At 42.4% G+C, this 24,580-nt stretch overlaps 1 protein-coding gene and 1 long non-coding RNA gene across 10 annotated transcripts in view; one reads left to right on the top strand and one right to left on the bottom strand.

The window, feature by feature from the left end:
• LOC129136126 (uncharacterized) overlaps positions 1 to 2,286 on the bottom strand; it is a 32,342-nt gene extending 30,056 nt beyond the window's left edge. For all 3 annotated transcript variants that reach the window (XR_010146942.1, XR_008537424.2, XR_008537425.2), the window contains exon 1: positions 2,177 to 2,286. This is a non-coding gene — a long non-coding RNA (uncharacterized LOC129136126). The remainder of the gene's footprint in view (positions 1 to 2,176) is intronic.
• TMEM254 (transmembrane protein 254) lies at positions 1,270 to 16,220 on the top strand. Of its 7 annotated transcripts, none has more exons than XM_063781921.1 (5): positions 1,270 to 2,452; positions 5,522 to 5,625; positions 5,826 to 5,885; positions 14,046 to 14,097; positions 14,466 to 16,220. In XM_063781921.1, exons 1-4 carry the CDS (start codon positions 2,156 to 2,158, stop codon positions 14,047 to 14,049), a joined length of 465 nt encoding a protein of 154 aa, XP_063637991.1. In that variant the 5' UTR covers positions 1,270 to 2,155; the 3' UTR covers positions 14,050 to 14,097; positions 14,466 to 16,220. The 7 variants fall into 7 exon arrangements, with proteins under 7 accessions (XP_063637991.1, XP_003312694.2, XP_009457064.3 ...); XM_063781923.1 differs by lacking the exon at positions 1,270 to 2,452 and adding an exon at positions 2,601 to 2,850; XM_063781924.1 differs by lacking the exons at positions 1,270 to 2,452; positions 14,046 to 14,097 and adding exons at positions 2,946 to 3,358; positions 5,321 to 5,415.
• Positions 16,221 to 24,580: the final 8,360 nt, after the last annotated feature.

The raw sequence follows: 24,580 nt of genomic DNA, 5'->3' as shown, positions 1-24,580 counted from the left end.
TCTCTACAATTAGCCAAGCGTGGTGGTGCACACCTGTAATCCAAGCTACTCAGGAGGCTGAGACAGGGGAATCACTTGAAATGGGGAGGCAGAGGTTGCAGTGAGCCGAGATCGCAACACTGCACTCCAGCCTGGGCAACAAGAGCGAAACTCCATCTCAAAAAAAAAAACCATAGACAGGGTAGCCTTGGTGAGGATGGACTCTGTGGATAATGATAATGGACTTCTTGTCTTTGAGGTGTGAGTAATCTTTGGTAAAGGTGACCAACTGGGAAGAGGTGAGGGCTGAAGAGATTATTTTAGTCAGCTGAAGGTGAAAATTGAATCTGATAGGTACTGAAAACACAAAGAAGATAATAAGCAAAACTTATTCTAGGAGAGAAGAAATAAAAGGAAAGCTGAGAAAACAAGGAGTTATTCAGAAGGAGAAGAATAAAGAGGGTGGTGTGATCAAGGATGATAAGGACTAAGAAAACACCAATTGTTACAATTGTTACTGTTAATCTTGATATTCAAGGGCACTGTGGTCTACCTGGGAAATGGATTTCCTCACATATTCTGAAATTCATTCTTTAAGACTTTATATCCCAAGATACTCATGTAAAAAATGAGGAAAGAGAACCTTGGTTGGTTCCAGAGTGCCCTCTCTGGAACTGGAACACTCAGCTGCCAATTGGTTTCCAGTATTCCTCACCCACTTGGGCATGACAGGACCCTGTGCTGTTTCTTCTTCTTTGAAATAAGGACAATAGTTTACCGCCTAGGATTGTTTTAAGAATTAAATGAGTTAATTATTGTATAGTACTTAGAACAATGCCTTGAACATAGTAGGTGTTCAATAAATACCAGCTACAGTATAGTAACTTTTTTTTTTTTTTTTTTTGATGGAGTCTCACTTTATAGCCCAAGCTGAAGTGCAGTGATTGGATCTCGGCTCACTGCAACCTCCGCCTCCGGTGCTCAAGCAATTCTCGTGCCTCAGCCTCCCAAGTAGCTGGGACTACAGACACGCGCCACCACCCCCAGCTAATTTTTTGTATTTTAGTAGAGACAGGGTTTCACCATGTTCCCCAGGGTGGTCTCGAACTCCTGAGCGATCCACCCACCTCGGCCTCCAAAAGTGCCAGGATTATAGGCTTGAGCCACTGCGCTTGGCCAGTAACCCATTTTTAAGGCCCAGGTGAAATAGTTTTTCTATTTCTATGATTTTCTATTTCTATGATTACATAGTGTTTAATCAGACACTTCAGCTGCATATACCTCCCACAGCTCATTGATGATACAACAGTTCGCACAGGGCCTGGCACACATGCTAAAGGCTCAGCAGTATTGATAATCACCCACACTTACAAAGCACTATGGGCCAGACACTGCTGTGCTTTCTTTACAGATATCAACTCATTTAACCCGCCCTAAAAACCCTGAGGTTCCCAAAACTGGCATATCCTCATGTTACAGATACAGAAACTAAGACACAGCCGGGCTAAGTAATTAATCTAAGCTTACACAAATAGCCGAGACAGAGCCAGGACTTAAATCCAGGCAGCCTGTTTCACAGTCCCTGCTCATAACCATGGTGCTGTATAGTTCCAAACATCTTAACTAATGAGGACAGCATTATTTCTCAAGGTGCACAGCACAGAGAACTTCAAAAATTAGACTCTTAGTAAAACACCATCTTTTTTTTTTTTTTTTTGAGACAGGGTCTTGCTGTGTTGCCCAGGCTGGAGTGCAGTGGCGTGATCTGGGCCCACTGCAACCTGCACCTCTCAGGTTCAAGAGAGTCTTGTCTCAGCCTCTGGAGTTGCTGGGACTACAGGCAGGCGCCACCGCGCCCAGCAAATTTTTTGTATTTTTAGTACAGACGGGGTTTCACCATGTTGACCACGCTGGTCTCAAACTCCTGACCTCAAGTGATCTGCCCGACTCGGCCTCCCAAATTGCTGGAATTTATTCCAACACCTCATTCATTCATTCATTCATTCGAGACAGAGTCTAGCTATGTTACCCGGGCTGGTCTCAAAGTCCTGGGCTCAAGGGATCTTTCTACCTCAGCCTCCCAACGTGCTGAGATTACAGGGACACGCCACCGCGCCAGCCCGAACATCTTTATCTTAAACCCAGAAAAGTGACAGAGGAGTGTCTCCCCTACAAGATGATAACCAGCCCTCCAGACCTGAGCCCAGGTGTGATTCCAAGGCCCCTGTACTGGGGCCAGACAGGGAGACTCGCTCTCAGGGACTTCCCAACCAGCACCATCTTCTCCCTGCGGGGATGGCGAGGGAGCGCGGGCCGGCCCCGGCCCTGCCTCCGCGCTCGCGCTCGACGCTGTCCTGAAGCGCGCTCCCGGGGAGGTGTTGCAGCCATGGCGACGGCAGCCGGCGCGACCTACTTTCAGCGAGGCAGTCTGTTCTGGTTCACAGTCATCACCCTCAGCTTTGGCTACTACACAGTAAGGGCAGCCGCTGGAGCGCTACGGTCTGACGAACGAGCGAGCGCTCGGTTCACCCCAGGACCTGGGCCCACAGGCCGCGGGCCGGGGGAAGTCGTGCAAGCACAATCCCGACTCCCGCGCGCTGGGAGCGGAGGGGAGGGGACCAGACTCCGCAATGAGAGCAAGCATACTGGTCCGCCAGGGTCTTGGGCGGGCGCCCAGGGCCCTGAGAAACCGGCTAGCCAGGCTTTTCTTATATGGGGGCGGGGACGGCTGGGGAGCTCCCAGCCAACTCTGTGTCTGGGTTTTTCAAGAGGATGGTGAAGTCGGAGGCCAGCAATGCGGCTACCACCTATTTCCGTCCAGCAAGACCCTTGCCCTCTCTGGTCACAGTCCTGGGGCTGGGCTACTTCGCGGTGAGGCGTGGGGTGGGGCGGGGCGGGCCTCTGTTTTGGCCCGCCGGGCCCTCGTAGGGCGAGGGGAGCTGTGGGAACGGGGCCTATGCGCACGCGCATCTGACGATTGTCTAGGTTACTCATGTAAGCGGAAATTCGGTGGGCTCTTAGGATAGTTTCTGCTTTCTGGTGTTCCTGTCTTTGGGTCCTCACCTCTGCATGGTTACTAACGGGTTATCCGAGCCTAAGCCTCTCACGAAGCGGAAAGTCAAGTTAACAGACTGCCATAGGCCTGCCAAGTCAGAATAGGGCTTCCGAAGCAGAATGTTTGAGCCAATAGGAATTGTTTGGAAAACGGGGATAAATCTAAAGGATGGGTAGGATTTAAGTGGTAAGGGAGGATAAAGAGGCTATAACTGTTCTGACATAGGTGTGGAAGCAAGAAGAAAGCTGTACCTAGAAAAAGAGCGACGTTTGTTTGGCTGAGAAATAATCTGTTTAAAGGATAACGAGAAAGATGCGTGGAAAAGTAGGTTGGGGGCTAAGGTGGTAATTTTGTGTTTTTTTGAGACGGAGTCTCGCTCTGTCACCCAGGCTGGAGTGCAGTGGGGCGATCTCGGCTCACTGCAACCTCTGCTTCCCAGGTTCAAGCGATTCTCATGTCTTTACCTGTAGCTGGGATTACACTATGCCCGGCTATTTTTTTGTGTTTTTAGTAGACATGGGTATTGGTGAGGCTGGCCTCGAACTCCTGACGTCAAGTGATAAGGTGGTAAAATTTTGAAGGAAGGCGAAGCTATTTGGGTATACCAATAGATCCTGGAGATTGGAGATTTGTCTTGTCCACAGTGTTGTTTGTTGGTGTCAAATCTGACAACCTATGTCCTGATTTCCCCATATGTACAATGGAGGTGTTGAACTGAAAATTTTCAAAGGTGCATTTCTGTTCTACGATTTAGTGTCTGTGACTAGTTAGAATATAGTTGGAGGAAAGCTTTGGGGACTTCAAATTGGGATCTTGTGGAGCTGGCAGATGCTCCCCTTTCCCTTTGGTTTGGGAGGATGCAGTGATATTTGTGCATTATTTAACTTTCAGATGTGAAACAACATCGTGAGAGAGGTAGTACTGCTCTTGACAAAGATTTGAATGGGACAATACATTTTGAAACTGTTGAGTTATTCTCAGAAAAGTCTTAGCTGACAGAAGTTACAATACAGAGGCTGAAAGTTAAGATTACGAAAAATTTATGTGATTAAGCAGTTGCTATTAAAATGTCACAACCTTATCTCACTTATTTTCCATCTCTATGCAGTGGATCATTCTCAGTTTTAGCCGTACAAAAAGGGAAAGCCGAGAAAGGAATTCTAAATTAAACAGAGGTTTGGCTGGAGCCAGTTTCTGCAGTAAAGAAACTAGCCAAAGCACATAAACTCAAAATTTGCTAATATCTTTTATAAAATAATGGTTTTGGTGGAATGTATTAATAGGAGTCAGCCAGGCATGGTGGTTCACCCCTGTAATCCCAGCACTTTGGGAGGCCGAGGCGGGCAAATCGCTTGAGCCCAGGAGTTCGAGACCATCCTGGGCAACATGGCAAAACCTCATCTCTACACACACACACACACACACACAAAATTAGCCATGGGCAGTGGCTCACACCTGTAATCCCAGCACTTTGAGAAGCCGAGAAGGGCGGATCACCTGATGTCAGGAGTTGGAGACCAGCCTGGCCAACATGGTGAAACTCTGTCTGTATTAAAAATACAAAAATTAGCTGGGCGTGGTGGCATGCACCTGTAGTCCCAGCTACTCTGGAGGCTGAGACAGGAGAGTCGTTTGAATCCACAAGGCGGAGGTTACAGAGAGCCGAGATCGTGCCACTGCACTCCAGCCTAAGCGACAGAGTGAAACTCCATCTAAAATAAATAAATAAATAAATAAATAAATAAATGAATTAGTCAGTCGTGGTAGCCATGCCTGTATTCCCAGCTACTTGGGGAAGCTGAGTTGGGAGGATCGCTTGAGCCCGGGAAGTCAAGGGTGCAGTGAGCCGTGATCATGCCACTGCACTCAAGCCTGGGTGACAAAGCGAGATCCCTTCTCTACAAAGAAAACAAAAGAAGAAAAGGAAGAAAAAAAGACTAGGAGTCATCCACTGTGGGCACTGAGTCTGATAACCACATACTTTCCTCAGCATAAGTCTCCCAGTAGAGTTGCTTTTAGAAAATAGAAGTCATCCTGGCACAGTAGGTCATGCCTGTAATCCCAGCACTTTGGGAGGCCAAGATTGGAGAATTGCTTGAGCCCTGGAGTTGGAAACCATCCTGGGCAACATAGTGAGACCCCATCTCTATATACAATTTTTAAAAGTAGCTGGGCATGGTGGCACACACGTGTAGTCCCATCTACTTGGGAGGCTGAGGTGGGAGGATGGATTGAGCCCAGATGGTGGAGGCTGCAGTGAGTCATGATCATGCCACTGCACTCCAGCCCCAGCAGCGGAGTGAGACCTTGTCAAAAAAAAAAGAAAGAAAGAAAATAGAAGCCAAGAATGGAGACCCAAATGACTGTTCAGAGTTTCTTCGGTCTGTAGTAATTTTTTTACTGTTTCACAGCCTTTCTCAAAAACAAAAACAACAAACAGGTTTTAAGTGACCTAATAGATATTCTGTGTCTCTGGTTCTCTTTCAGTGGGTTGTCTTCTGGCCTCAGAGTATCCCTTATCAGAACCTTGGGCCCCTGGGCCCCTTCACTCAGTACTTGGTGGACCACCATCACACCCTCCTGTGCAATGGGTAAGGAGAGCTGCACAAGTGGACTGTGGACACTGGAGCTCTGGTCTCATGGGAAACCTGGAAGGCCTGCAGCTGCCTTTTGGTATCTAAGAGTAGTGTCGGTTCACATTAAGGCACTTTTCTTTTTGAGATTGCTGTGTTAGATTTCATCAGCAGATAACTATCACCTTAAAAAAGATTAACCTTTTTTTTGGTTTCAGGTATTGGCTTGCCTGGCTGATTCATGTGGGAGAGTCCTTGTATGCCATAGTATTGTGCAAGTAAGTCTTTGAAGTAGGTGCTTGTTGCCTTTCTCTTAGTAGCTAATATAAATTGAGAGTAGCCACATTTAAATAGTTCACACACTTGTAGGCTGAGAATATTCTCAGGGTAGAGCGGAATCCCCATGCCTGATACTGAGCCTGGAGCAGAGGCAGTACCCAGTAAATGTTTGATGAATGCATTCATTTTGTTTATGTTGGTTAACCAATTACTTAGTTATCTAATTCAGATGACTTTTGTTATTTTTTAACAAATTTTCTGGGTAGCCCCAACTAGACCAAAAGACTAGGAATAGGAGCCTGGCTTCTAGTTTACAAAAGAGCTAAGTGACTGACCTAGGCCAATGACTCACAATCCTCGTTTTACAATTGAGCCACCTGAGGAGCTTTTTCAAAATACACACATCTGGTTTCTAGACCCAGAGATTCTGATTGGGTAAGTCTTGCCTCAGAGATAGGAATGTGCTCTTTTTAAAAGCTCCACAGATAATTCTAGGATGCAATGCTAGTTAAAAGCCCCCAAACCAGACCCCACTCAGGAGATGCTAGTATAGGTTAATACTGTGTGAGAATACAAGAAAAAATTATGTTTGTACTTTATATAAACATATACAGAAAGTATGGTACAATGAAAAACATGGTTATGGAAATGCCAAATTGCTTCTTTCCAATTAATTTCTGGTCAAGATAATAATTAATTGAATTAATTTCTGGTCAAGATATACTATCACCTCTATTATTTTTCTATTCTAAAAGTGGAAAATAAGATACTGTATTGCTATTACTATGTTTCAATAATAAAAATAATCAGTATTGATTGGGTACTGCTATGTCAGAGACTGCTAAGTATGTTAAATAGAATGATCTTACTCTGTTTTCTTTATTAAACAAATAAGCTAGACTTTTTTTTTTTTTTTTTTTTTGAGAGGGAATCTTGCTTTGTCACCCAGGCTGGAGTGCAGTGGCACAATCTTGGCTCCCTGCAATCTCTACGTCCTGGGTTAAAACGATTCTGCCTCAGCTTCCCCAGTAGCTAGGATTACAGAAGCCCACCACCATGCCCGGCTAATTTTTGTATTTTTATTAGAGACGGGGTTTCACCATGTTGGCCATGCTAGTCCCGAACTCCTGACCTCTCAGGTGATCCGCCTGCCTTCGCCTCCCAAAGTGCTGGGATTATAGGCATGAGCCACTGTGCCTGGCCACAAGCTAGACTTTCTATGAAGAGGAGCAGAAAGTAACTTTATTCTTTCTTTCTCACCCCTCTCCAAGTAAATTTGTTTTGTAGATCGTTCCCCACCTTCCACCATATCTCTGGATGGAATTTCAAACAGATCGTAGGATTTCCAGTCACCATCTGATATTATCTATTCTAGCCCAGTCTATTGTTACAACTATAAACTTTCTTCTAATTCAAAATGTCTGTTTTCATCCAGCTGGGGCTCAGGAGCCTGCAGTGGGGAGAAGGGTGCAGTTGATATCTTCTCTTGCACTTCACCTTCTCCTCTATTCACTAATAATTGCTGCTTGTGGTCCCTTGGGATAGTGGGAATAGTTAGGGAGAACAAGGCTCAGCCTTAAATAGCTGCTGCTGGCCAGGTGCAGTGGCTTACACCTATAATCCTAGCACTTTAGGAGGCCAAGGTGGGCAGATCATTTGAGACCAGGAGTTTGAAACCATCCTGGCCAACATGACAAAACCCCATCTCTACTAAAAATACAAAAAATACTAAAAAAGCCAGGCATGGTGGTGCGTGCCTGCAGTCCCAGCTGCTCAGGAGGCTGAGGCACGAGAATCGCTTGAATCCGGGAGGCAGAGGCTGCAGTGAGCCGAGATCGCACCACTGCACTCCAGCCTGGGTGACAGAGCAAGACCCTGTCTCAAAAAAAATAAAAATTAAAAAAAAACAATAAACAGCTGCTGCCTTGTCATCAGGCAGCTAGGTACTGTGTATATTGCATATCCAGTATTGGCTCTTTCTCTCTAGAGGGGATGTGGTAGATTTTTGAGACACTACTCATCACCAGGGATCTCCCTTCTGCAGTTTCCTTGATGGTTCATTCAGACACCCCCTCCAGCATGCCACTTGCAGTTTCACCCTCAGAGTCTGTGTTCTAGGGAGAATTACCCTTTTATTGAGATCACTTCCGTCCTTCAGGTGGGTCTGTGGTACAGGGTCCCTTTTAAACCTACTCATGTTCAGTGCCTGTTCCAGGATCTGTATGGCTCACAGTAAACAACTTCCGTATCCCTCCAGTGGGATAATCTACAAGTGCATGCAGTTCTCAGTGTGGCGGTGCTTCCTTCTCTCCCAGCAAGCAGGCCAAACAGTGTTTACTCTTTGGAATCAGATATTAAACCCTTCCCCAAATTCCAGAGACTCATGTCAAGCTCTACAAATGGTTCTGTTGAGGCCATTCTCTGGGCTTGACTTGTGGGAAATGCCACAGCCCACTAGGACCTCTTTCCAATGGCCTCTGCAGCATCGCAGTAGAATCTCAGATTGGAAGTGTCCGGTCCAGCCCCTCAACTTGGAATGTAGGAGTGCGTGACACCTATTTTGTTGTTGGCATTTGGAGTATCTGATGAAAACCAAAATACAAAAATTTTTATTTTTATTTTTTTCTTTTTTGAGACGGAGTTTCGCTCTGTCGCCAGGCTGGAGTGCAGTGGTGCAATCTCAGCTCACTGCAACCTCTGCCTCCCTGGTTCAAGCGATTGTCTGGCCTCAGCCTCCCAAGTAGCTGAGATTACAGGCGCCCGCCACCAAGCCTACTTTTTGTATTTTTAGTAGAGACAGAGTTTCACCATGTTGGCCAGGATGGTCTTGATCTCTTGACCTCGTAATCCGCCCACCTCGGTTTCCCAAAGTGCTGGGATTACAGACGTGAGCCACCGCACCCGGCCCTCAAATTTAATATACAATTTTTTTGAAGGGCAGAGGGAGAACAGGCATAGAGGTTAGGTTACTCTTATGTTCTTGAAATCATTTCTTTATGGTCTAACATGTTAGAATGTATCATTAGTCACTATAAATCAGAATAAATATTCCTTTTGAATTATGAGATGAGTTGGGTACGGTGGCTCATGCCTATAATCTCAGCACTTGGGGAGGCTGAGGCAGGTGGATCACCTGAGGTCAGGAGTTCGAGACCAGCGTGCCCAACATGGTTGAAACTCTGTCTCTACTAAAAATATGAAAAAAAAAAATTAGCTGGATGTGGTGGCACATGCCTGTTACCCCAGCTACTCAGGAGGCTGAGGCAGGAGAATCGCTCAGACCTGGGAGGCGGAGGTTGCGGTGAGCTGAGATCGTACAACTACACTTTAGCCTGGGCGACAAAGTGAGACTCTGTCTCAAAAAAAAAAAAAAGACAAGAGAAAGAAAGTGCCATTTTTGGTGAGGTGAGGGGGTAAAAAACCTTTTGCTATTTTGGTAGATTAAAAAGGGTATCTAGCCATTTTAACCTGTATTTATTTGATTACAAAGTAAGGTTCAACTCTTCTTTGAAAGGTGCTGTAATTCTTGTTACATAACAATAACAAGAAAAATAGAATGTTTTTTCCTTAGGGATAAATAAAATAGTATCTCTTTGAGGCCAATATTCATATTCATTGTTACCTTTTTATAGTCTGGAGTTCCATTCAGAATATATGGCTTATTCTCTTAGTTCAGAAATTAGATTCTTGCTGCTTGCATACCCCAGTTGGCTCTGCAGCCCTTAGAAAGGTTTTTAAGGTTTTGCAAAAATTTGTATGTAGAGTAGATTTTATTACAGTGTAGAAACAGAAAAGAAGTTCTTGACAAGTAGAAGTACTCTGTGACAGGGCAGCCTCGAATGACCAAAACAGGTAAATTGTGAAATTTTTCAAGTATCAGAGGTAACATTTTTTCCTAAGGCAGGAAAAAGTGTACTCACAGAGAGATTTTTGCATCTGCTTGGGTCTTGGTGGAATCACTAAGGGAAATGTGAATTAAATTAAGAAACTTTCTTAAAAGACTTTTGTCTTTTAAATAGGCAAAATGAGCTAAGAATACAGATAAAGGTATGTGAATGAGAACAAGTTATGATGACCCCAGGAAAACCCTTCTCCGGGTTACCTGGCCACCAACTGTGACCCTTCTGAAGGAGGAGGAAACAAGCACTGCTGTTCAGTGAGCCTGCTCTTCCAAGATGGCAACCCATCTTTATTTTTCTTTACTAAATATCATACACATTTACAGGATCATATAAATTTACTTTCCAAAACAAAATATTTTTGTTGTTTTGCCTGTTTCAAAACAAACATGTTTGTTTTTAAAAGTTAATAATGTTGTGCTAAAAGCTCAGCTAATAAAATTGAAAGTTGGCTGGGCGCGGTGGCTCACGCCTGTAATCTCAGCACTTTGGGAGGCCAAGGCGGGCGGATCACCAGGTAAGGAGTTTGAGACCAGCCTGGCCAATATGGTGAAACCCCATCTCTACTAAAATACAAAAAATTAGCCGGGCATGGTGGCGGGCACCCGTAGTCCCAGCTACTCAGGAGGCTGAGGCAGGAGAATCACTTGAACCCAGGAGGTGGAGGTTGCAGTGAGCCGAGATCGCACGACTGCACTCCAGCCTGGGTAACACAGCAAGACTCCATTTCAAAAAAAAAAAAAAATTGAAAGTTGCTGGGCATGGTGGCTGATGCCTATAATCCAATTATATATATATACATATAGATATAATCTCTTTCATAATTGGTTTCCATTGTTATATATGCCTGTTTTAAATTTTATTTTATTTTTTAAGAGATGGGTCTCACTCTATTGCCCAGGCTGGCCTTGAGCACCTGTGCTCAAGTGATCCTCCTGCCTCAGCCTCCCAAGTAACTGGGACTACAGGTGTGCCACTGTACTGGGCTAACATATCCCTATTTGTCTATGTCTATATATATAAACTTACCCATCCTTTAATAACAGTGCATAGTATTCTGTTACATAGATGTGCCTTAACGTATTTAAAAAATCTTTCTTCTGATGGACTTTTAAGTCTCTACTTTTTTACTATTACAAGCAATATGTCAGTGAACATTAATTTCATGCATTTGTCCCACTTTGGTATTTGTTCCCTTAGAAAAAAATTCCAAGATCTGGAATTTGAAGATTAAAGAATGAATACTTTTGGCTGGGCGTGGTGGCTCACACCTGTAATTCCAGCACTTTGAGAGGCTGAGGCTGGTGGATCACCTGAAGTTAGGAGTGCGATACCAGCCTGGCCAACATGGTGAAACCCTGTCTCCACTAAAAATACAAAAAAAAAAAAAAAAATTAGCAGGGCGTGGTAGCGGGCACCTGTAATCCCAGCTACTCAGGAGGCTGAGGTAAAAGAATAGCTTGAATCTGGGAGGCGGAGGTTGCAGTGAGCTGAGATCACACCACTGCACTCTAGCCTGGGCAACAGAGCAAGACTCTGCCTAAAAATAAAACGAATGAATACTTTAAATTAAATGATATGTATTGCCATATTGCCTTCAAAAGTATGGAACTAATTTATGCTTCTAACGTAAATATATGATAGTGCCCATTTCCCCACAATCTCACCAATACTCTTCAAATGGGCTGTCTGTCCTATTCTTACCTGTTTATAGGCACTCCTTGTTTTTTATGATCTTGAGTACTTTGTCCTTTAGGTGTCTTGCAAATATCCTTTCTCACGGTCTTTTTATTCTGTTGGGCCTTTTGATAAACAGAAGTTTATCAATGTAGTCAGTTTTATTAATTTATTGATATTAAAGTTATATTCTTTTACAGTATCTTCTAACAGTTTTAGAATTTTTTTCTTTCACATTTAAGTTTTCAATCTACTTAGATCTTATTTTTTTTTAAGATCTTTACCTTTTCCATCTGGATGCTGTTATCCCAGAGCTACTTATTGAGACATTCAGTCTTCACTGATGTGCCCTATCTTATATCATACATACTTATATGTGTGGATCTATTTCTGAACACTCTATTCTGTTCCATTGGCCTGTTTATCCTTGGGCTAACACAACACTGTCTTAATAGCAGCAGCTTTATAATCATTGTTATCTGACAAAGCATCTCCTCTCATCTTGTTCAATAGGATTGCCTTTGCCTACACCTTTGCATATTCTATGCATTGTCTTGTGCTACAAAAACAAAAAATAAAGATGTTGAGATTTTCATTGGATTGACCATGTGAAATAATTTGGAGAATATTGGCATATTTCCATTATGTTTTTTTTCTTTTTTTTTTTCCTTAAGGTCAGGAAAGCATCAAATATTTCTATTATTGAGTCTTCTAAATGATGAAATGATCTGTTTCCATTTATTTAGATCTCCTTTAATATATATATAATTTTTAAGAGGTTTTACACGTTGTTACATTAATTTCCAGCAACTTCTACTTTGAGATGTTATTATAAATGACTTTTTTTTAAAAAAAGATGGGGGGTCTCCAGGAGGCTGAGGCAGGAGAATGGCATGAACCCGGGAGGCCCTGGAGCTTGCAGTGAGCTGAGATCACGCCACTGCACTCCAGCCTGGGTGACAGAGCGAGACTCCGTCTCAAAAAAAAAAAAAAAAAGATAGGGTCTCATTATGTTGCCAAGGCTGATGTCAAACTCCTGGGCTCAAGCGATCCACCTGCGTCGGTCTCCCAAAGTGCTGGAATTACAGGCCTGAGCCACCACACCTGGCCAACTTTTGTTGTTGTTTTTGTTTTTGTTTTTTGAGATGGAGTCTAGCTCTGTCGCCCAGGCTGGAGTTCAGTGGCATGATCTTGGCTCCCCTTGTTTCATTTTCTAATTGTCTGATGGTAGTTTGTATGAATATAGTCAATTTTTTATATTGACCTTATACCCAGCAATCTTGCTAAATTTATTAATTGTAACAGTTTATAGATTATTTTCAGTTTTTAGGTATAAAACTGTCCAGAAATACAGTTTTATTTCTTTCTTTCAATTCTGTATACCTTTTATTTATGTTTTTTCCCTTATTCTACTAGCTAGAACTTCCAGCAGTGGTGACTAGAAGTGTGCCTTGTTCTTGACCTCAAAGGAGAACTTTCAACATTTTGCATCATGTTTATTATAGAGTTTTGTAGGTCTCCTGTGTCAAAATTAGGAAGTTCCATTGTATTTCTAACTTTGCTGAGAAGTTTTATTAAAAATGGATGTTGGGTGTGGATGCAGGTGGCTCACACCTGTAATCCCAGCACTTTGGGAGGCTGAGGTGGGAGAATCAGTTGAAGCCAGGAGTTCAAGACCAGCCTGGGCAACAAAGCAAGACACTGTCTCTACAAAACACAAACAAAAAACCTAGCCAGGCATGGTGGTGCGTGCCTGTGATGATCCCAGCTACTTGGGAAGCTAAGGTGGGAGGATAGCTTTAGCCCAGGAGTTTGAGGCTGCAGTGAGCTATAATTGTACCAGTACACTCCACTGTAGGTGACAGAGTGAGACCCCATCTCTGGCGGGGGTGGAAAAAGAATGGATGTTGAAATTTGTCAAATGCAGCCAGGCGTGGTGGCTCACGCCTGTAATACCAGCACTTTGGGAGGCCGAGGTGGGTGGATCACAAGGTCAAGAGATCGAGACCATCCTGGCTAACACAGTGAAACCCCATCTCTACTAAAAAAATACAAAAAATTAGCCAGGCATGGTGGCGGGCACCTGTAATCCCAGCTACTCGGGAGGCTGAGGCAGGAGAATGGCATCAACCCGGGAGGCGGAGCTTGCAGTGAGCCGAGATCGCGCCACTGCACTCCAGCCTGGGTGACAGAGCGAGACTCCGTCTCAAAAAAAAAAAAAAAAAGAAATTTGTCAAATGCCACTTCTGCATTTATTAAGATATTCATATGATCTTTCTCTTTTAATCTGTTACTGTAGAAAATTATATTGTTTTTACATATATTGTTTTTAAAGTTTGTTTTAAATAAAAGTCATCCAAGTGAGACTTATTTATGTACAGATGAGACTGTAGCAAGCCATTCCCTTCCATTGGGTCATCTTTTTTTTGCACTTCATTTTAGGCAGTTGAATTTGAATGACAATATAAGCAGGTGTTTATCATGACTGTGTGCCAGGCTCCTTCCTGAGCATGTTGTGTGTATTATCCCATAAATCATCTCAACTGACTCAGTGAGATAGCTACTGCTGTTCCTGTTTTTCAGATGAGAAAACTGATTCTGAGAGATACTGAGTGATTTGCCCAGGTCACAGCTGGTAGGTAGCCACGCTAGGATTTATATCTGGTCTATTTGCAAAACATTTGCTCTGAAACCATACCAGTGCTTTTTACTCCATCCACTCATCAGAATCACATGACAAACAGTCTTATAATACTGTGCCCTAGACAGTAGCCAGACTAGTTCTCAGGGAATAGTTTACCATCCAAAATACATTTGTTAGAAAACAAGAAAGATGAAAAATAAACGAACCATCCAAGATAAGAAGCCAGAGAAAAGCAGCAAAATAAACCCAATGAAAGTAGTGGAAGGTATAATTTAAAATATATATATATAGAAGACAATAACTCCCATGAAACTGTAAGATTAACATCTCGTGTTTAAATTTTGTTTTTTCTGTTTTAGGCATAAAGGCATCACAAGTGGTCGGGCTCAGCTACTCTGGTTCCTACAGACTTTCTTCTTCGGGATAGCGTCTCTCACCATCTTGATTGCTTACAAACGGAAGCGCCAAAAACAAACTTGAAGTTGTCTGAAAGCTTGCTCTACACTTTTACATTCATCCTCACCTTTTTTTTTGTGGGGTAGAGGAGGTGCAGTAATTTACTCAGTGATCTTTCTACTTTCTAGAAACTGTCCTTCAAAGCTCTTTAAGACCCCCTCGTTAGTCAGTTTTTTCTCTTATATGCTCTGGTTGAGCTTGAATAGACCAGTTGTTACTTAAGAAAGAAACAGAGAAAGATTTTAGCTTTTCAGTCCTATTTGGCAGAGGACTTCAGCTACCTTCTTACAGTCTTTGGCTGTGTTGGTACCCTCGTGTGCTCTGAGCTAAGCCACATACTAAATTGACTTTTTGGTTTGTATACCCTTGCTCCCGCCTTCTGATGAAAACACCTTACCCTCACAACCACCATCTTTCCTCTCCTTTCCAAAGCTCTTTCCACCTTGCTGCACTAAGATAAAGTGACACTTCCACTATATGTCAATTCCACACACATTTATTAGGTACCTGTGAGGTAGGATCCTATCCTCTCAAACTTCCATTTCTCATGCTACAGAGAAAGATAAGGAAGATGAGCAAGTGCCTGGAATGGGGCAGGCTGAGCAGTCACACAGGCATAGAGGCACGCTGAGAACCCGGAGGGGAGACTGCAGAGTGCCTTCCCTGATGCTGCAGCCGGAAGTGATCCTTCCCTCCACCTGGCCCCTGGGACACTGTGCTCTGCAGTGTGCAGGGCCTGATGGCACTGCTAGATTGCTCCTTCAGCTCAGGGCCACAGCTTAAACAGCTTTACCTTTCCCCTCAGTACCTGTCCCACTATCTTGCACACAGGTGCTCTAACCATGTTTATTGAACAAAGGAGGGAAACTGATTTCACTTTCACTTGTTCATTATCATTCCAATTTTTATGTGAAAATGGCATAACCCGTTTGGGGTACCCTCACCCCAAAAGAAAAGCCCAAGTCTACCTTTGACTGGTACCACCTTTTTTGTGGTTTCCTTGGTGAGAAACCTTTATCTTTTTCATACCTTTCTATTCTCAATCACTTCTCCAAAAGTGTCTCTTTCCAGCGCTGATTTATTCAAAACACAAGCATTTCTGTTTAGAGATTCTAGCCCATGGGTTATCTGGCTAGTTATTACCTCTCCTGTTCACTTAGTTATACTTTATTATTGCTCACAGGTTGGGGAGGCAGAATGACTCTGTCACCACTAGGAGCCATTAGGGCTTCTTCCCTGGAGGACTGCCTGCTTGCTTTCTGGGGACACTAGCCCTCATTTCCCTTCTGTGGTACAGTGGGGCAAATTATTTGTATTAAGCAAACATTTATGGGAAACAACCCCCTCCCCAAAACGGAGCCCCCAAGTAAAGCACAACCCTGAAAGATTATGAACTATGAATTGTCTCTAGTAGAGATAAATTTCTGCAAATATATCTCAGTCTTCCCTCTGTTTCTCTGGTGATTAAGAAGTTCCTTTTTGGTAAGGAAAAGGATTTTTAACCATAGAGTTAGGCATCATGGAAATTCAAACCAGATTTCTTAATACCTGGTCTTCCTCAAAGAGAAATAATAACAGTAATAGTGGTGCTGGGAACAATATGGCAGATTATTGAATGAAATTGATTAACTTGAATAAAATGCTGTGAATTATCTCTAGCTGAATGCTTTTCTTGTATTTGTCAGTTTTAACATATTGATGCACATTTGATACTTTTTCTCAAATAGACTCTACTAGGGAACTGTTTATACACTTCAGATATCAGTTTTTCACTGATAAAGAAATGCAAAACACTGTGGTTGTCGGGTATATACGTATTATATTTTAGAACTGTCCATGTCCCACTTACCTCCTCCACATACAAGGAATCACTAGGGTGGACATGAGTGTCTCCTTTTCATTGTAGGATTGTCTCCTTTTTGTTTCTGTTTTTATTCAACATTTGATAAAGTCTATGCACTAAGTAAGGAGTGTTCTGGCATTTTTTTAAATGCATGAAGTCCGGTATGCATCACTTAACAATGGGGATGCCTTCTGAGAAATGCACTATTAGGTGAGTGCATTGTTGTGCAGATATCATAGGGTGTACTCACAAACCAAATGGTAGAGCCGACTACACACCTAGTTTATATGATACAGTCTGTTGCCCCTAGGCTACAAACCTGTACAGCATGTAGAGTAGTACTGAATACTGAAGGTAACTGTAACACAGTGGTAAGCATTTGTATACTAGCTTTTCTTTAGGATGGGATTAAAAATATATATATATTTATATATATATATATTTTGGGAGGCTGAGGCAGGCTGATCACCTGAGGTAAGGAGTTCAAGACCAGCCTGGCCAACATGGTGAAACCCCGTCTCTACTAAAAATACAAAAATTAGCCAGGCATGGTGGCAGGTGTCTGTAATCCTAGCTACTCAGGAGGCTGAGGCAGGAGGCAGGAGAATTGCTTGAACCCAGGAGGCAGAGGTTGTAGTGAGCTGCGATTGCAGCATTTCACTCCAGCCTGGGCAACAGAGTGACTCCGTCTCAAGCAAAACAAAAAAAAATAGCTAAACATAGAAAAGATACTGTGAAAATGTGTTCCAATCCTATGGAACCAGTGTCATATGTGCTGTCTGTGATTGATCAAAATGTCAATATGCAGCCGGGTGTGGTGGCTCACACCTGTAATCCCAGCACTTTGGGAGGCCGAGGCGGGCGGATCACGAGGTCAGGAGATCGAGACCATCCTGGCTAACATGGTGAAACCCCGTCTCTACTAAAAATACAAAAAATTAGCCGGGCATGGTGGCAGGCGCCTGTAGTCCCAGCTACTCGGGAGGCTGAGGCAGGAGAATGGCATGAACCCGGGAAGCAGAGCTTGCAGTGAGCCAAGATCATGCCACTGCACTCCAGCCTGGGCAACAGTGCAAGACTCCAACTCAAAAAAAAAAAGGTCAATACACAGGCACGCCTGTATAAAATCCTATCATCTTATTTGGAGTATTATCATGGTTTAGATGTAAAGGGGGATCTAGTGAGCAAATGATGCAGATCATTCCTTTCATAGACCCATAAACATCTCAGCGAGGTGAAGTAACTTACCCAATATCACACAGAGACACGTGATTCTGGGCCTCATGTTGCCACCTCCCCCAGCACCCCTGAGTTTAGTAGTAAGTCTGTGAAGCAAAAAATTTAAAAATGGAGACATCTTGGCTTTGTGTGGTAGTCATGGTGGTGATATGGGAGAAAGAGCTTTATGTTGCATTTGGATGAGAAAAGGCCAGAGGCATCTTGGTGGAAGCAACCATGGAAAAAAAAACAGACTAAACTGTTTTCTTACCCACTCCTTAGATTTCCAAAGCACGTATAGTTTGGAAAAATAAAAAAGAAAGGACCAAAAAAAAAAAAAAAATACTAATGACCTCAGAACTTAATAGCAGGCCCAATTTATAAACTAACCATGTTTCCTACATTCAACATGTTTATGGTTCCACGCAGTCTAAGCATGGTTTATGAGCCATGGTGTTAACATAAACCTGGGTTAGGTTTAAGAGGTTATATTCCAGATGTGTGAAGAGGCTTCTTTGCAAAACAACTTGCCATCTCAGAGAGCCCTTATATCTTTACACTGAAGGTCTACAAACGAACACAAAAGAGAAGTCAGAGAACCTGCAGTTGAGGTCAGAGAACACAGTGCAATCAAATTTTTATCTTGCTAGGGCCCTTTCTGGAGTCTCATTAATTAAAGCTCTTAGTTTAGCAACCTGGTTGTGAGTATTTTTCCTTTCTTGTCAGCACAGTGAAAAAAAATGCTAGTAGGGTAGCTGGGTAATACACTTGTAAGACCATGGAAACGTTCTCTCTGCCAGGCTCCTTGTCTGCAACAAATTGTGAATTATGTTTCTGTTTTCATCCACACTGGACAATAAGAGTCTTTAATGTTCACATTTCTCTTCTTCAAAAGGAGATTTGTGCTCCGAATCCCCAGTAAACATTTGAAAACCCTATTCAAAATACTGTATTTGCAATTTCTGTGAAACATTTTAAGATGGCTTCCAAGTTTTTATAAAGGATTATAAAATTGCCTCATTTCTATTTGTAGTAAGTCATAATGTTGGATTAAGGGAAATACTTTTGGTATACAATGAATACTGTTCAGTTACATTGGTGTGGGAAATGGAAAAGTAATTTTTAAAAGTAAGAAAGACAAATGCTGTTGAGGAAAATATTCATGAAATAACTTTTACTTACCTTTTCCTTGTATTAATACATTGCACAGGATGAATCGCTACTAAAATTGATGAAATCTTAACATTGTTATAAATAAGAGGAATAGCATCTATAATATAAGGTAGGGAACAGTTCCCTAAATCTCAAGCACATAGAGGCCACCTCCACAACTTTAATCATGTCTACACTCCATCTGAATTTATTATTTATTATTTAAAGCAATTCACTTTTTTTTCTTTAGACTGAGTCTCGCTGTATTGTCCAGGCTGGAGTTGAGTGGCGTGATCTCGGCTCACTGCAATCTCCACCTCCCAGGTTCAAGCGATTCTCCTGCCTCAGCCTCCCAAGTAACTGGGATTACAGGTACCCATCACCACACCCGGCTAATTTTTGTATTTTTAGTAGAGATGGGTTTTCACCATGTTGGCCAGGCTGGTCTCAAACTCCTGACCTCAAATGATCTGCCGGCCTCAGCCTCCCAAAGTGTTGGGGTTACAGGCATGAGCCACTGCACCTGGCCAGAAATTCACTTAAAAAAAAATTCCTAAACAAGAATAACTATGAAGTCCCAGGCTTGGTTTGTTCATTATATTTTTTCTAATACGTACGAGAAGAAAGGATAATTATTACCTAAAATACCATGCATACTAGGGATACATTTGACACACTTAAAAATCAGAAAGTATTACCCTACTAGTTGAGGCTGAAGCATGGGATTTAACCTGGCTCTAGCCACAGGATTTTAGACAAGTTTGTTTCTGGACCTCAGTTTCATCATTAAAAGAATTGATGTTTTAGACATGAAGCCTTTGCCCATGCCTATGTCCTGAATGGTATTGCCCAGGTTTTCTTCTAGGATTTTTATGGTCCTAGGTCTTACGTTTAAGTCTTTGATCCATCTTGAGTTGATTTTTGTATAAGGTGTAAGGAAGGGGTCCAGTTTCAGTTTTCTGCATATGGCTAGCCAGTTTTCCCAACAACATTTATTAAATAGGGACTCTTTTCCCCATTGCTTGTTTGTGTCAGGTTTGTCAAAGATCAGATGGTTGTAGATGTGTGGTGTTATTTCTTGGGCCTCTGTTCTGTTCCATTGGTCTATATGTCTGTTTTGGTACCAGTACCATGCTGTTTTGGTTACTGTAGCCTTGTAGTAGAGTTTGAAGTCAGGTAGCATGATGCCTCCAGCTTTGCTATTCTTGCCCAGGATTCACTTGGCTATGTGGGTCTTTTTTGGTTCCATATGAAGTTTAAAGTAGTTTTTTCCAATTCTGTGAAGAAAGTCCGTGGTAGCTTGATGGGGACAGCATTGAATGTATAAATTACTTTGGGAAATATGGCCATTTTCGTGATATTGATTCTTCCTATCCATGAGCATGGAATTTTTTTTCCATTTGTTTGTGTCCTCTCTTATTTCCTTGAGCAGTGGTTTGTAATTCTCCGTGAAGAAGTCCTTCACATCCCTTGTAAGGTGTATTCCTAGGTATTTTATTCTCTTTGTAGCAGTCGTGAATGGGAGTTCACTCATGATTTGGCTCTCTGTTTGTCTGTTATTGGTGTATAGGAATGCTTGTGATTTTTGCACATTGATTTTGTATCCTGAGACTTTGTTGAAGTTGCTTATCAGCTTAAGGAGATTTTGGGCTGAGACGACGGATTTTTCTAAATTATACAATCATGTCATCTGCAAACAGACAATTTGACTTCCTGTCTTCCTATTTGAATACCTTTATTTCTTTCTCTTGCCTGATTGCCCTGGCCAGAACTTCCAATATTGTGTTGAATAGGAGTGGTGAGAGAGGGCATCCTTGTCTTGTGCTGGTTTTCAAAGGGAATGCTTCCAGTTTTTTCCCATTCAGTATGATATTGGCTGTGGGTTTGTCATAAATAACTCTTATTATTTTGAGATATGTTCCATTGACACCTAGTTTATTGAGAGTTTTTAGCATGAAGCGGTGTTGAATTTTGTCAAAGGCCTTTTCTGCATCTATTGAGATAATCGTGGTTTTTGTCATTGCTTCTGTTTATGTGATGGATTACGTTTATTGATTGTGTATGTTGAACCAGCCTTGCATCCCAGGTATGAAGCCTACTTGATCATAGTGGATAAGCTTTTTGATGTGCTGCTGGATTCAGTTTGCCAGTATTTTACTGAGGATTTTCACACTGATATTCACCAGGAAATTGGCCTGAAATTTTCTTTTTTTGTTGTGTCTCTGCCAGATTTTGGTATCAGGATGATGCTGTCCTCATAAAATGAGTTAGGGAGGATTCCCTCTTTTTCTATTGTTTGGAATAGTTTCAGAAGGAATGGTACCAGCTCCTCTTTGTACCTCTGGTAGAATTCAGCTGTAAATCCATCTGGTCCTGGACTTTTTTTGGTTGGTAGGCTAATAATTACTGCCTCAATTTCAGAACTTGCTATTGGTTTATTCAGGGATTTGATTTCCTGGTTTAGACTTGGAAGGGTGTGTGTGTCCTGGAATTTATCCATTTCTTCTAGATTTTCTAGTTTATTTGTGTAGAGGTGTTTATAGTACTCTCTGATGGTAGTTTGTATTTCTGTGGGATCAGAGGTGATATCCCCTATATCATTTTTTATTGCATCTTTTTGATTTTTCTCTGTTTTCTTCTTTATTAGTCTGGCTAGCGGTCTATCAACAAAAGCCAAAATTGACAAATGGGATCTAATTAAACTAAAGAGCTTCTGCGCAGCAAAAGAAACTATCATCAGAGTGAACAGGCAACCTACAGAATGGGAGAAAATTTTTGCAATCTATCCATTGGACAAAGGGCTAATATCCAGAATCTACAAAGAAATTAAACAAATTTGCAAGAAAAAAAGAACTCCATCAAAAAGTGGGCAAAGGATATGAACAGACACATCTCAAAAGAAGACATTTATGCAGCCAACAGACATATGAAAAAATGCTCATCATCACTGGTCATTAGAGAAATGCAAATCAAAACCACAATGAGATACCATCTCACGCTGGTTAGAATGGTGATCATTAAAAAGTGAGGAAACAACAGATGCTGGAGAGGATGTGGAGAAACAGGAACACTTTTACACTGTTGGTGGGAGTGTAAATTAGTTCAACCATTGTGGAAGACAGTGTGGTGATTCCTGAAGGATCTAGAACTAGAAGTACCATTTGACCCAGCAATCCCATTACTGGGCATATACCCAAAGGATTATAAATCATTCTACTATAAAGACACATACACATGTATGTTTACTGCGGCACTATTCACAATAGCAAAGACTTGGAACCAAACCAAATGTCCATCAATAATAGACTGGATAAAGAAAATATGGCACATATACACCATGGAATACTATGCAGCCATAAAAAAGGACGAGTTCATATCCTTTGCAAGGACATGGATGAAGCTGGAAACCATCATTCTCAGCAAACTATCACAAGAACAGAAAACCAAACACCACGTGTTCTTACTTATAAGTGGGAGCTGAACAATGAGAACACATGGATATAGGGAAGGGAACATCACACACCAGGGCCTGTCGGGGGGTGGGGGGCTAGGGGAGGGATAACATTAGGAGAAATACCTAATGTAGGTGACGGGTTGATGGGTGCAGCAAACCACCATGGCACATGTATACCTATGTAACAAAACTGCACATTCTGCACATGTATCCCAGAACTTAAAGTATAATAATAATAAAAGAATTGAAATGCCACTCAAAACCTGTTAGAACTTATAGACAAATTCAATAAAGTTGCAAGATACAAAGTCAAAATACAAAAATCAGTAGCATTTTCATACACCAACAACAAGTTATCCACAAACAGAAGGAAAGAAAGCAATCCCATTTACAGTAGTTAAAAAGAAGTTAAATACCTAGGAGTACATTCAACCAAGGAAGTGAAAGGTCTCTACACTGAAAACTACAAAACATTGGCGAAAGGAACTGAAGACGCAAATAAATGGAAAGACATGCCATGTTCATGTATTGAAAGATTTAATATTGTTTAAATATCCATACCACCCAAAGCAATCTACAGATTCAATGCCATCACCATCATAATTCGAACAATACTTTTTCTCAGAAAATTTTTTAAAAAGTCCTAAAATTTGTATGGCACTTTGGGAGGCTGAGGCAGGTGGATCACTTGAGGTCAGGAGTTCGAGACCAACCTGACCAACATGGTGAAACCCCGTCTCCACTAAAAATACAAAAAGTAGCCAGGTATGCTAGCGCCCGCTTGTAATCCCAGCTACTCGGGAGGCTAAGGCAGGAGAATCGCTTGAACCCAAGAGGTGGAGGAAGAGAAAGAAAGAAAAGGAGAGAAGAAAGGAAAGATAGAAGAAAGAAAAAGAAAGAGAAAGAAAGAAAGAAAAAAGAAGGAAGAAAGAGAAGAAAAGAAAGGAGGGAGGGAGGAAGGGAAACTTTGTAAACTGTAACATGTAAAGCACGAGTAGTTTTCCTGGAAAGTGTGGGATTGCCCATGATGCAGCCTGTGCTCCTCAAACTTGACCACACGGGTGGATCACACGGGATCTTGTGAAAAGGGGAGTTCTGATTAAGTGTGGAGCCAGTAGGAGATTCTGCGTGCTAGCAGGATCCCTGGTGATGTTAATGCTGCTGACCTGTAGACCACTTTGAGTAGCAAAATAGAGAAAATTTAAAACTACAAATCACATGGTTCAGCCTTGATTTCTGAGTCTTAGGGTTGATTTCTGTATGTACCAACACTGTCAATAAGGAAAACTGCTATGCACTGTTCCTGGGAGCTTAGTAGTTAATGCAAACAGTATTTGGAGTCATAACACAATCTGGCAAAGAGCGTTGTTCCAGGGCTGAAAATGCTGATGGAATTAGCCAACTCACCTATCTGCATATTCCTCCCTCCTGGAGAAGAAAAATTAGGGATTGGGTCTTTTGAAAGTAAAAAGAACTTAATACGTTTCAAATATTTATTTTGTTCTAGACACGGATATAAAATATCCAAAATCCACAACTGCTTTGAGGTAACCATTATCCCCACTTCATAGTTGAAGATACTACAAAATACTGTAGATGAAGATACTGGCCGGGTGCCGTGACTCACACCTATAATCTCAGCACTTCAGGAAGGTGAGGCAGGAGGATCGCTTGAGCCCAGGAGTTCAAGAAAAGCCTGAGGCAACATGGCCAGACCCAGTCTCCACAAAAAATTAGCCAGATGTGGCGGCGCATGCCTGTGGTGCCCGCTGCTTGGGAGGCTGCAGTGGGGGGATCACCTAAGCCCAGTGAGGTCGAGGCTTAAGTGAGCCGTGATCATGCCACTGCTCTCCAGCCTGGGCCACAGAGTGAGATCCTGTCTCAAAAAAGAGGAAAAGAAAAAGACAGTAACACCCCACCTCATTCATTCATTCTAAATAAATACATAAATAAGATACTATATGGCGGCAGGGCGCTGTGGCTCACGCCTGTAATCCCAGCACTTTGGGAGGCCGAGGCAGGTGGATCACAAGGTCAGGAGATCGAGACCATCCTGGCTAACACGGTGAAACCCTGTCTCTACTAAAAATACAAAAATAATTAGCCGGGCATAGTGGCGGGCGCCTATAGTCCCAGCTACTCGGGAGGCTGAGGCAGGAGAATGGCTTGAACCCAGGAGGCGGAGCTTGCAGTGAGGGGAGATCGCGCCATTGCACCCCAGCCTGGGTGACAGAGCAAGACTCGGTCTCAAAAAAAAAAATACTATACGGCAGAGAATCCCTGCCAAGATCCTCAAAATCAACCCTAAACAAATAGTGGAAGGACAAGAGAGAGACACATGAATTCCTAAC

Source organism: Pan troglodytes, chromosome 8 (assembly GCF_028858775.2).
Source record: "Pan troglodytes isolate AG18354 chromosome 8, NHGRI_mPanTro3-v2.0_pri, whole genome shotgun sequence".
Lineage (NCBI taxonomy): Eukaryota > Metazoa > Chordata > Mammalia > Primates > Hominidae > Pan > Pan troglodytes.
Note: the sequence above shows the minus strand (reverse complement) of the source record. Positions and strands in the feature narration are given on the sequence as shown.

Bases quoted from the DNA above. Each gene is read 5' to 3' on its own strand.
- TMEM254 (XM_003312646.7), top strand. From the start codon at position 2,156: ATGATAACCAGCCCTCCAGACCTGAGCCCAGGTGTGATTCCAAGGCCC. The intron at 2,453-5,521 runs GTAAGGGCAGCC...GTTCTCTTTCAG, and splicing joins TCAGCTTTGGCTACTACACA to TGGGTTGTCTTCTGGCCTCA. The intron at 5,886-14,465 runs GTAAGTCTTTGA...TTTCTGTTTTAG, and splicing joins TATGCCATAGTATTGTGCAA to GCATAAAGGCATCACAAGTG.